Source organism: Quercus suber, unplaced genomic scaffold (genome assembly GCF_002906115.3).
Source record: "Quercus suber isolate HL8 unplaced genomic scaffold, Cork oak 2.0 scaffold_78, whole genome shotgun sequence".
Taxonomy (NCBI): Eukaryota; Viridiplantae; Streptophyta; class Magnoliopsida; order Fagales; family Fagaceae; genus Quercus; species Quercus suber.
The window spans coordinates 1,752,689-1,765,894 of NW_027069543.1; the positions used below are offsets into that span (position 1 = coordinate 1,752,689).

The 13,206-nt window shown below is 35.8% G+C and overlaps 2 protein-coding genes and 1 long non-coding RNA gene across 3 annotated transcripts; all 3 read left to right on the plus strand.

The window, feature by feature from the left end:
- The first annotated feature begins 472 nt into the window (after positions 1-472).
- Positions 473-1,542, plus strand: LOC112015701 (probable carboxylesterase 5). The gene has a single exon (XM_024048131.2). The coding sequence runs from the start codon at positions 558-560 to the stop codon at positions 1,461-1,463; it is 906 nt and encodes a 301-aa protein (XP_023903899.2). The 5' UTR covers positions 473-557; the 3' UTR covers positions 1,464-1,542.
- Positions 1,543-10,410: 8,868 nt separating this feature from the next.
- On the plus strand, positions 10,411-11,299 carry LOC136067598 (uncharacterized). Its single transcript, XR_010629036.1, has 4 exons — positions 10,411-10,486; positions 10,816-10,886; positions 10,985-11,084; positions 11,220-11,299. It is a non-coding gene; the product is annotated as an uncharacterized LOC136067598 (long non-coding RNA).
- An 18-nt stretch (positions 11,300-11,317) lies between these two features.
- LOC111997021 (CLP protease regulatory subunit CLPX3, mitochondrial-like) lies at positions 11,318-12,999 on the plus strand. Its single transcript, XM_065773693.1, has 4 exons — positions 11,318-11,463; positions 11,600-11,722; positions 11,993-12,151; positions 12,887-12,999. The coding sequence occupies exons 1-4, from the start codon at positions 11,446-11,448 to the stop codon at positions 12,956-12,958; spliced, it is 372 nt and encodes a 123-aa protein (XP_065629765.1). The 5' UTR covers positions 11,318-11,445; the 3' UTR covers positions 12,959-12,999.
- Positions 13,000-13,206: the final 207 nt, after the last annotated feature.

The window sequence follows — 13,206 nt, forward strand, 5'->3', positions numbered from 1 at the left end:
CATTTTCTCGAAAATTGAAAAATCTGTCATTACTTTTTCAATTCTCGAGAAATTTTTTTCCAAAAATAGAAACTAATGTATGCTCTTAGGGCACATATTAGTAAAATCCTAAGATCTATAAGGGTTTTAAGGCACCAAGGCAAGGGTGTAGTAGGAGAGGAAATAGTACATTTGACTATTTGAGTTTTGGCGTTTTGGATGTGGATTCAATCATGTAGTACTAGAAAGTAGAAACAACATAAAAGTTTGAGATTGAAGCCAAACTTATGATTGGTTATCGGACATCCATAAATTAAAGTCTCAACACGACTTCTAGTTGTTACATATACCAAGTCATGTTTCTTTTTTGTCAAAGTGTGTTGGTACGTTTTAATTTAATGAGGAGACCGAGAATTTTAGTTGGATAGGACTGTTAGATGAAACTAAACATCGCCAACCAATTATTTCAAGGAAAAATTCTTCCACTACATAAATTGAATAACCAAGAAGTCCTCAATCTCACTTTCCTTCCTTGTCCACAAAGCTAAACACTCCCAGAATATTAGTTGCTTCTTTCAATGGCCTCAAGTGACCCAGAAATCACACACTCCTTTCGTTTCTTTCATGTATACAAAGATGGCCGTGTAGTGCTTCACTTCCCCACTTTTGAAAAAGTCCCACCCTCTGATGACCCGATTTCCGGGGTCCGATCCAATGATGTTGTAATCTCATCTGAACCCGCAATATCCGTCCGTATCTTTCTACCCGAATCCGTTAACCCGACCCAAAAACTCCCCCTTGTCTTCTACGTGCATGGTGGTGGTTTTTGCATGCAATCCCCTTTCTCTACTACATACCATAATTTTGTCACGACCTTAGTCAATGAAGCTAATGTTATTGCAGTCTCAGTCGATTACGGTTTATTTCCGACCCGACCCGTACCTGCTTGTTACGAGGACTCATGGGCTGCACTCCAATGGGTTGCATCACATAGTAATGGAAAAGGACCTCAATCATGGTTGAATAATCATGCTGATTTTCAAAGAGTTTTTATTGGGGGAGACAGTGCTGGAGGGAATATTTCACATACTTTAGCTGCTAGAGTTGGGTCCATTGGGTTACCTGGGACCAAGGTTGTTGGGGTTGTATTGGTACACCCATATTTTGGTGGAACGGACGATGATAAAATGTGGTTGTACATGTGTCCTACAAATGGTGGGTTGGATGATCCTAGGTTGAAACCGGTTACAGGGGATCTAGCTAGGCTTGGGTGTGAGAGGGTATTGATTTTTGTGGCTGAGAGGGACCATTTGATGGTTGTGGGTAAGAATTACTATGAGGAATTGAAGAAAAGTGGGTGGGGTGGCTCTGTGGAGATTGTTGAGAATTTAGGAGAGGAGCATTGCTTCCATTTGTTTAATCTCAAATATGAGAAGGCTAAGGATTTGATTAACAAGTTTGTTGCTTTTATTAAACAAGTGTAGGTTTGTGCTATGTGGTCTCTAGCATGGATGTATTTGTAAGTGTAATGTTTATGAAATAAAATTAATTTTCCAAAATTTATTGGAGATGTATGTTTTTTATGTTTGTAGCAAAAATTATAATTTTTTTTTTTTTTTTTGCATTTGTATTTAATTTTTTTATCCTTTTCCACTTGAAATGTCATTACTAATTCATTTATAAAATAGTTAGCTTAATGAACCCTTGCCCCAATCTTTTTTCCTTTTTCTTTCTTTTAGTTTGGAAATTTCAAAATCAAGGCATGATGCAGATTATATAGTTGGTGTTGTTGAGATTAGGATATTGTGGAGGCAGATGTTTTTTGTTTTGAAAAAGCAGATATTGTGATTTGATTTATGATTATATACTTTTTAACCTAGTTAGTAATTATGCATATAGTACTCGTATTGTACATGTACATACGTAATATTTAAAAGTACTTCCAACGGGAGATGTACAATACTATTACGTATGATTTTTTAAATAAACAGATTATGTACATGTACAATACTATTACGTATGAGTTAGGGGAAAGTGAGAGGCGGATAGTTTATGGGTTAGGTGGGGGTAGGTAGGAAATAATAAAAAAAGTGAGAAAAAATATTATTTTAATAAAAAAGTGTGTATAATAGATAAACTAATATGAGTATTTTGTAAAAATAATAATATAATAAAAAAATTTATGTAAAATAAACAGATTATTTTAGACATACTTTTTTTTTTTTTTTTTCTTTTTCTTGAGAGCATTTTACGCCTCAACATATGCGACTCTTTCGAACTAAGAGTATATCACGCGTGCTTTGTTAAGTACGTTAAAAAAATGAGTAGAGAGAAGCAACATATGGTAAAACCTGACATATTTTAACCAAAAAAAAACCTGACATATAATTTTATACAAATTAATGATCAATACAAATACTAACTCAATGGTCAATATATATATGATTTTTATATAGAAAAAGTCTAACGATAAAAAGTTGTCCCATACAATTATGCCTCCTAGTCCCTACTTTTCTAAAGGTTGTGCGTTACAATTTTTCGAAGCCAAATTCTTTGCTTTCTTTGTAATAAATTTTTGCCCTTTTTTACTTTTTTTTTTTTTTTAATATCTCTTATCTATTATTAATTTATTATAGTCACTTCCTCATGATTTAATATTTTATTATAATTTGTTCATCTCTTTTTTAAAAAATAATAATAATTTGTTAACATCAATAGTGACTAGTGACTATCTAAGAAATTTAAGAATTGATATTTGATAGATTTAAGAGAAATAATATTGTATATAAAATATTATTATAACAAAATCAAAGGGCCGCCAATGAGATTTAAGGCTGCTCAAGCAAAATTAGAGGGCGATCAAGGTGCCATTAAAGAAAGAGAAATGATACGTTTACAACATTTTTACAACAAATTTTAAGGAAATATTAGTTTCTAAAACGGCACACCATGGGTGCATGGTAAATAAGTGATATGTCTCGATATAAAAAAATTAAAAAGAAAGCATAGGCCATAATATAAATTTTGAAAAAATATATAGTTCCATTTCATTCATATATGTATATCGTTCTATTTTATTGATTCATTAAAAATCATATTTTATTTTGATTGAATTTTGTGTCGAAATTTGTTATCACTAAATTTTAAAAGGTTAGCTTTACTCTTTAACATAAAATGTTTTTTATTACTTTCAAAGATATGTGATTAGTCTATCTTATAGATATGGTGATGTAGACATGTAGCATTCTTTTCATTCAATTATGATTTACAGAAAAATAGAAAAAATAAATAAATAAATAACGATCCAAATCTTCTATTCTATCCGTCTTTATCCATCGCCACATGAAAAACAAATAAAATTTAATTTTTTATGGTTTATTCCAAATATGAATTTGTCTCTATTATTATGAAAATACAATTTTTACTATAATACTTTATTTAAATGATATAATGATATTAGAAATTATATAAAATAAAAGTTTTCAATCAATTAACACTAAAAAAAACGAAGCTATTGCGGCGGATTTTTTTGCGGTGGTTGCGAAAACTACCGCTATATGTAACATAAAATCTAAGCGCCCATTTGTCTTTTCATTTTTAGTGTCTTGTGATTTCCCCCTGTTAGTCTCCCTTTAAGAAAAAAATCTCTCTCTCTCTCTCTCTCTCTCTCTCTCTCTCAAAATCTCTTTTCACTCTCAAAATCTCTTTAGACCTCAGCATATGCGAAACCACCTGCATTTCGCTTTCCGGCAACCCAACTCACCGAAGACCTAAAGGCTTAACGATGGTCCCAGCACGAAGACCCACTCATCATCTTCACTATTGCCAGAGACCCATTCATCATTTTCTCACATACACAACTCGTCTCAGCCATCTCGACCCACTACTACTCACGCTAATTCTTCCATTCTCGTTGCTCAAACTTCCAGCGATGCTATTCACCAAAGTTATATTCANTCTAATAAAAAGGGGGGGGGGGGGATTTTAACCGAAATTCCAACCTGTGAGAAACAAAAAAAAAAAAAAAAAAAAAAATAGAGAAAACACACGTCAAAGAAAACAATCACACGCACAAGGCAGTATTTACGTGGTTCGGCAATTTGCCTATGTTCACAGAGTTGCAGGGATTTCACTATTATCAAGAAAAAAAATACAAAGTGCGGCTACAGTATTTTTCTCTCTCTCTCTAAAACACGACAAAAGTAACAAACCCTAATCTCCGCTCCATGGACTAAGCCTCAGAAAATCTCCCATTAAAAACTACGCAACATTATTCGAGTCAGGTCGAGTTATCAACCAGATCAAACATAAACTAGGCTCCACAAAGCTTAACAAATCTCCCACTTGGAGACTAGTTCAATCATCAACATCAGTCGCTATCCTCCTAAAGCAATCCCTCATCCCTGCAACTCATCCTCCTGTCCTCAAGCTAGAAGGCCAACTGAAGCTGCACATAGTTTCAACTTCTCAATAGTGACACCCTTAGTCAACATGTCCGCCGGGTTCTTAGATTCACATATCTTCTCAAGTATTACTAGCTTATCTTCAACAAGGTACCAGATAAAGTGGTATTTTGTCTGTATATGTTTCGACTTTAAATGAAAAGCCAAATTTTTAGCAAGAAAAATTGCACTCTGACTGTCATTGTGTAGAATGCCCATCTCTTACTTCTTACCCAATTCATCTAAGAAACCATGTAGCCAAATCATCTCCTTTCCAGCTTCAGTTGCTACAACATACTCAGCTTCTGTAGTAGACAAAGTAACAATCTTTTGCAGATTTGAACCCCATGATATAGCTGTACCACCCAGAGTAAATACAAACCCAATAGTACTCTTTCTACTATCAATATCGCCAGCAAAATCAGCATCTACATAACCCTACAGTTTCAAACTTACACCTATGAAGCAAAGACATGTATCTGATAAACTCTTCAGATATCTCAGAATCCACTTGACTACCTCCCAATGCTGCCTTTCAAGCCTACTCATGAATCTGCTCATAACTCCCACTGCATGTGTAATGTCTGGCCTTGTACACACCATAGCATACGTCAAGCTGCCAATAACTAAGGCATAGGGCACCTTGCTCATATGGTCCCTTTCTTCTTCTGTCTTTGGTGACTGTTCTTTGCTTAATTTGAAATGACTACCCAAGGGTGTGCTCACTGGTTTAGCTTCATTCATGTTGAACCTGCTGAGAACTTTCTTCACATACTTTAACTGTGAAAGCTTCAATGTACCATTAGCCTTGTCTCTAATGATTCTCATACCAAGGATTTGTTTTGCAGCTTCCAAATCATTCATTGCAAACTGTTTTGACAATTGCTTCTTCAGATTATTAATCTCTTCAATGCAAGACCCTACAATAAGCATATCATCCACATACAATAGTAATATGATGTAAGAATTGTCAAAAAACTTAACATAGCAACAGTGATCAGCTTCACATCTCTTGAACCCAATTCTATGCATAAAACTGTCAAATTTCTTATACCACTGTCTAGGAGCTTGTTTTAGGCCATACAAGCTTTTTCTCAGTTTGCAAACTAGATTCTCTTGTCCCTAAATAATGAACCCTTCTAGCTGAATCATGTAAAGGTCTTCCTCCAAGTCACCGTGAAGGAATGTCGTCTTCACATCTAACTGCTCAAGATGTAAGTTTTATGCAGCCACCATTCCCAACACCAGTCTAATTGTTGACATCTTCACAACTGGAGAAAATATTTCTGCGTAGTCAATGCCTTCCTTCTGCTGGACCCTTTAACAACTAATCTGGCCTTGTAACGTTTGCTACCATCATGCTCATTCTTTATTCTGTATACCCACTTGTTGTGCAAAGTCTTCTTTCTTACTGGCAATTCAGTCAGTTCCCATGTTTGATTCCCCAACAAGGAATTCATCTCATCCTTCATCGCTAACTTCCACTTGCTTGAATTCTCATCTTGTAAGGCTTCATTATAACACTCTGGCTCACCACTATCAGTCAACAGGAGATAATTTAAAGCGGATGAATAACGCTGTGGAGGTCTAATGTTCCTGGAAGATCTGCAGACTTCAGCTACAGGTGTACTCTGATCTACCTGTGAATCTACATTCTCCTTTTCTTCTCGACCCATTTTCTGGACAGTACTTTCAGTCAATCCATCTAAGTTAACAAACTCAGATTTCTTTTGATCTATCTCTATAACATCTGACACTATAATTGACCTATCCTTGTACATAACCTGTTCATTAAATATCACATTTCTACTTCTAATGATTTTCCTGTTTTGTTCATCCCAAAACCTATAACCAAATTTCTCATCACCATAGCTAATGAAAAAACATATTTTAGACTTTGCATTAAGTTTGCTACGAGCATCAGAATCAATATGAACATAAGAAACACAACCAAAAACTTTTAAATGTGAAAACTTTACCTTTTTACCGCTCCAAACCTCCTCAGGAAGTCTGAACTCCATGGGAACTGATGGCCCTCGGTTTATCAGTTAAGCTGCAGTGCTAACAGCATCAGCCCAGAAAGTTTTTGGTAGTCCAGCATGCAACCTCGTACTCCTAACATGCTCATTGAGAGTTTTGTTCATGCACTCAGTCACACCATTCTGCTGTGGTGTCCCAAGAATGATCTTTCCCATCCTAATTCCTATGCAGCACAATACTCACTGAACCCTCCATCTATGTACTCTCCTCCATTATCAGACCTCAAACATAGTTTTAAACCTGTTTCCGTCTCAACCATGGTCTTCCATTTCTTAAAAGTTTCAAATACATCAGATTTATTTTTCAGAAAATAAACTCATACCTTTCTGCTTGAGTCATCAATGAAAGTGATGTAGTACCTTGAACCTCCAAGGGATGCAACCGGAGAAAGCCCCCACAAATTAGTGTGTACTAACTCCAATTTTTCAGCCTTTAGTGTTCTGCCAGTTTTCAAGAAGCTCACATTTTTCTGCTTTCCTAAGATGCAGCTTTCACACATGTCAAAATCAACGGACTTTAATTCTTTTGACAGCAGCATCTTCATCCTTTTCACTCATGTGACCAAGTCTGTGGTGTCATAAGCTTGTATCAGTACTTGTTTCAGCAACTGCAATTATGTCTCTTGGACTCGAGGTCATATAGAAAGTGCCAGACTTCTTTTCACGAGCCAATACTCTAGCTCCCTTTGTAACCTTCCAAGTACCACCAACAAATTATATTGCATGCCCTTCATCATCAAGTTGTCCAATAAAAATCAGATTCCTCCTCAGGTTAGGAATATGTCGAACCTTCTCTAGTAACCAAACAGATCCGTTGGGCAACAATATCCAAATGTCTCCCATATCTACAACATCCAAGGCTGAACCATCAGCCAAATGCACCTTACCAAAATCACATGCAACATAATTCTGTATGATTTCTCGGTGTGGGGTGGTATGAAACAAAACTCCTGAGTCCAAAACTCAATCATCAAGTAGACTATCTACTGTAAGAAACAATGCATCATGTACCTCTTCTGTTACAGCATTAGTAGAATCATCTTCATTCTTCTTCTTAGGACTTTTGCATTGGTTCCTAAAGTGACCTATTTTCCCACAATTCTAGCATTGTACTTGTTAGCCTGATCTAGATTTACTTCTGTTCTGATTAGTATTTCTGGATTTTGATCTGCCCTGATTTGAATTTCTGTTATTACCTCTACCTCTTGTCTCAAGGTTTAGGGCAGAACAAGATACTGAGGTTTTACCTGCATCTCTTCTGCGAATCTCCTCAGCCAAAATTAAATCTCGAATATCATTGTACTTAAGCTTTTCCTTTCCTGTAAAATTACTTACTGCCATCCTCATTACCTTCCAACTGTTTGACAAAGAAGCCAAGATGATCAGAGCAAGAATCTCATCATCAAAATCAATTTCTATAGACAACAATTGATATGTGATAGTGTTGAATTCGTTCAGATGTTGTGCTACTGATGCATTCTCTGCCATCTTTAAATTGAACAGTTTCTTCATCAGATGCACCTTGTTGTTTGCTGACAGCTTTTCATACATACCAAACAAAGCCTTCATCTGATCTGCTGTGGTCTTCTCCTTTACAACATTGTGTGCAACAGACCTAGACAGAGTTAACCTGATAACTCCCAGTACCTATCTGTCAAGAAGAGCCCATTCATCAGCCTTCATCGCCTCAGGTTTTGTCCCCAAAAGAGGCAGGTGCAATTTCCTCCCATAAAGATAATCTTCAATCTGCATCTTCCAATACGCGAAGTCTGTGCCATCAAACTTTTCTATTCTAAATGCCTTTCCTACTTTCTCTGCCATTGCTCCCACTCAAACCTAATCCTAGGCTCTGATACCAGTTGTTAGGAATTCAACCGAAATTCTAACTTGTGAGAAACAAAAAAAAAAAAAAAAATAGAGAAAACACACGTCAAAGAAAACAATCATACGCATAAGACAGTATTTCTGTGGTTCGGCAATGCTTACGTCCACGGAGTTGCAAAGATTTCACTATTATCAGGGAAAAACTACAAAGTGTGGCTACAATGTTTTTCTCTCTCTCTAAAACACGACAACAATAACAAACCCTAATCACAAAAGCAGCTTTTATATCCTGTGCTGTGGCTTGGGCCGCCATGGACTAAGCCTCAAAAAATCTCCCATTAAAAACCACGCAACATTATTCGGGTCAGGTCAGGTTGTCAACCGAATCAAACATAAACTAGGCTCTACAAAGCCCAACAGGGGGTGTTTACAAGCACCCAATAGATTTTAAACCCATGACCTCAGCTTCCATGTCATTCTTATGTGGGAGGAAGTGCCATAAACTATAAGTTGGAATGGTTAAGAAAGCTACTCAAAGGCTGATGGCTGGTTTGGAATTGTAGCAACACTAGAAAATTGAGAATCTAAGTTGTCATCCAAAAATGTAAACAGTATCCATGAACAGTGACTGGCAGAGTAGATTTTATGTATTTGGAGTTTTCAATGCTATTTGATGACATACTTGCTAGAGTTTTGTAGTATGGGGTTTTTAAGGTTAATAGTGGATGAACAAGGTCTTGTTGTGGCTGAAATTAAAGAAAAGAGGACGAACATTTCAAGAAAGTGATAGAAAACCTTGGAATCTCTCCTTCGCAAGGTTTTGCGTTGTATTTGTCACTCTAATCACAAGTAAATATATTGATTAGAAGGTACCCCTAGGTGACCCTACCCTAGCAGATGAAAAAAACACGACCGTTTTGGCCTGTTGGCAATGAAGATTTCATCGTTATAGGAATTCACAAATCTGGAAGGCTGTTTCATTTTGTGTACTGTAGACAAGTTTTGATGGGTTGAACATTCTAATCATATTATTAAATAATCTCATTTGAGATCCTTGTCTGATTGGATGGATTTTTTGTGCAGCATCCCTTTATTGTCCTTTTTAGATATATTAGATCTTTTGAATTTCAGATCATAGTTTTTTAAGAGTAGTTTGGGGCGCATATTGTGTATGTGAACTATTTGCTTTAAATATTTTACTTAACATTAAAAAGAAAGTACACATATGGTGGTGTGTGGATAACTTGAGTGAACTAAGAGTTGAAAGAGTTGAGTTTATGAAAGGTTTAAGGACTTGAGAACAAAATGGGCTTTTGCCCTTTTCGAGCAAATTAAATAACTTTATACCCCATTTTGCAAACTAATTAAGAAAATGCCACTCTTTTAAAACTCAATTTATGATAAATCGAGTTAGAAAAAAAAAATTCTGAAGCCTTATAGTGGCGTTTTAAGGAGCCTATAATGCTGTTTTAATGACCTATAGTGACGTTTTTTAACTCGACTTCAATGAAATCGAGTTATAGGCAATTTTTTTAACCTATAACTCGATTTTATTGAGGTCGAGTTACAAACGCCACTATAAGGCCTTAAAACGTCATTATAGGCTCCTTAAAAACGCCACTATAGGGCCTAACTCAATTTATCACAAATTGAGTTTTAAAAGAAGGGCATTTCCCTAATTAGTTTGAAAAATAGGGTATAAAACTATTTAATTTGCCCGAAAATGGCAAAAGCCCATTTTGTCTAGGACTTGATGGGGTCTTTGAATACATAACAGGGAGCTCTAAGTAAAATTTTATAATCATTTTGGTAAAAAAAAAAAAAAAAGTGAGAATATAATGTTGTTATTAGTTGTATATAGCATTTCCACCCTTTGAAGGCCATTGAGCCCTAGTTCAACTGGCATCTCCTTCCCTTACAAGTGCTAGGTCTAGGGCGAGGTTGTGGGTTCAGGACTTAATTAGGTTTGTTTGTAACTTACCTGTAAAACAAAAACAAGCATTTTCACCTCTGAAGTTGTCCTTAACACGAGGAACACGTTTTTAATATAATGAAGATATCAGTTCCAAAGCTTCGAGAATTTGCTTGTTTGATTGTGTATGGTATTAGGCTATATATATGTTGACTAAATGTTTTCTTTGTCATATAGTGAGTGTTCCCGATAGAGGAGCTCGGAAGAATCCTCGTGGTGTTCTCATTCAGGTAGGCTGGATCTAAAACTATCTGTTTTTCTCCTATAATTTTTTCCATTTTATGCAATTATATTTGGCGAGTCATAGCCTCATAGGCAAAAGGAGCACTCAGTTGCACTTGGAATTGACAATGCCTGGAGAACTTGGTGTTATGCCAGGCTCTTGCCACATGAAATTGCTGAAAATAGTTTGTAAATATTTTAAAATAAATGTAATTTAACTGGGAGCTGTGGGAATATGAATTTTAAACAGTTAAAAATCTTGGACAGCTTGTTAGTTCATGAATTGTGTTTCCTTATAGTTGTTACTTGTGCCTCTTATAACTATTATGATTCACAGATGGATACCAAAAATATACTCTTCATTTGTGGTGGAGCATTCGTTGATTTAGAGAAGACGATTTCAGAGAGGTAATACCCTTTTCTTATGCTGGATGTTAAACAGAAATGTTAACTATTGTTGGCTTCTCCCTAATTGTGAGTTCTAATTATTTACATTCTTTTTCCAGATGACAAGATTCTTCCATTGGCTTTGGAGCTGCAGTTCGTGCAAACATGAGGACTGGTGGATCAACCAATGCTGTAGTGACATCCTCATTGTTAGAATCTGTGAGAATCCACCCAATATGTTTACAGAATTTTTGGATATTCATATTGATTGCATTCTGCGTATATATTTTATGTGCAATGCATATTTTGATTCCCTTCATTATCTAGCCTTATGGGTTTTTAATGAACTTGTAGGTAGAAAGTAGTGATCTTATTACATATGGCCTCATACCTGAATTCGTTGGAAGATTTCCAATTTTAGTGAGTTTGGTTTCTACCAGGTTGTAATTCTAGAAATTAGAAGTCTGGAATATGTTGGTTTGTCCCTTTTGACAAGGAAGTAGTAACTTGTTTATGGTTTATTTATGCAAGATGGGTCCTCACCGAACTGAAAAATTCTCTTGCTAAACAGTACAAGAAGATGTTCAGCATGAACAATGTAAGCTTTTGAACCATTTCTTCTGTGGTCAGTGCTTTTTATTCTTTCTTCTACCTGGTTTATGGTCTCAAGCATCTGATGCAGAAATGGTAACCCTCTATGCGGTACAATTGGTACTGCTTCTGTAAAATTTCAGGTAAACTTACATTTTACTCAGAATGCTTTGAGATTGATTGCAAAGAAAGCAATGGCAAAGAACACTGCTGCCCGAGTTTTAAGAGCCATATTAGAGAATATTCTTACAGAAGCAATGTTTGAGGTATACTAGGGTCCTAGTATCTACCCTAGCCCTTATAATTTGTATGCAACTAGTGACAATCTTGTAATGGCACTGAGTTGGGGAGCTAACGGCAACCAATTCAATGAAATTAGTCACTTACCTGTCTAGGGGGAAAAGGCCTTTGTACTCTGATTGATTTGTTCTGTTACTCCATATGACCTTAAATAAATGTTAGCTTTAAGCTTGAAGGTCTATTATGGCAATTTATAACTCCCTGATGGATTTTTTTTTTTTTCATTTCATGTATAGATTCCAGACATCAGGTTGGAAAATGATACTATAAATGCAGTTTTGGTTGATGAAGAGGCTGTTGGGTCTATGGCTGCTCCTGGATGTGGAGCAAAAATACTTCATGATGATGGTGCATTCAATCAATTGCTCCCTGACAAAAAATTCAGGGATCCCATGGTATGTTTTACTATCGTGTCCGTCCCATTACCCAAGTTACCCTCCTTTGAAAAAAGAAAAGAAAAGAGATTACTCGCAACTTTTTTACTGTTACTGTTTTTCATTGCTGCAAAGTAAAATGATAAAAATAATGGGACTAATATAATACTGACATAATCTAGAGTTCTAAAGTTTGAGTGGCTTGAAAGCTGAGTGGACTGTCAGCGATTTCGTCTAGATCAGAGCTTATTAATTATTATCATTTTGATGACTAATAGCATTTTAAGGGACACAATAATATACAAGAGTTGAATTTGGAATAAAAGATTATTTCTGGAAGAAAATTAAAATTAAAATATGCTGCTAATGAGTTCTAGCTCAAATGGCACATTCTTTCCTTGAAAAACATGGTCGGAGTTGAGGTTGTAGCTCAAAACCAACTGTATACGTGCGTGACTGATCTGAAGGAGAAAATGTATGACCTAAAAATGCAGTTGAGAGCATTACCAAATATGAGACTTGTTGATGCATTACCACATATGTTGTCTCGTGAACAACCTCCTCATGGACTTTATGATAACACGCCTCTTTAATGTATAGTATAACTAGTGTTAAAATCTAATGACTTAATTTTTAGAAAGGGTGTGGCTTTCATGCGGTGCTCTTTTGAACCATTGAGGGCTTTATGACCCATAGAGTCTAGAGAAGCACATCCCTTTGATCCTCTTAACTAACATAATTAACTTTGGTTTGCAGGGAGGTGGGGTGTCTGATAGTGAGTTTTTGGAAGGTGAATTGCATGTTCAGTCAAGAGCCATTCGATTATAAATTTTATGTAATTTAAAATATGTGTAAAGAACATGTGTATGCACAAGAATCAAAGAAAATAAATTCATATTTCAAGTTCTCTTTTTCCTGGGTCTTCTAACAATCTAATGAAGCTTGTCGAGAACTAGATTCACCTCAATTGCTTCTCGTGCCTTTCTTTCATAGCTGGCTGTTTGTTTTTCTTCATTCTGAGTCAAGGGGATTGGTTATTTGTGGTGCATTCTATTTGACTGTTTTACATGGATGGA

Bases quoted from the DNA above. Each gene is read 5' to 3' on its own strand.
- LOC111997021 (XM_065773693.1), top strand. The intron at 11,723-11,992 runs GTATACTAGGGT...TTTCATGTATAG, and splicing joins TTACAGAAGCAATGTTTGAG to ATTCCAGACATCAGGTTGGA. The intron at 12,152-12,886 runs GTATGTTTTACT...TTTGGTTTGCAG, and splicing joins AAAAATTCAGGGATCCCATG to GGAGGTGGGGTGTCTGATAG.
- LOC112015701 (XM_024048131.2), top strand. From the start codon at position 558: ATGGCCTCAAGTGACCCAGAAATCACACACTCCTTTCGTTTCTTTCAT.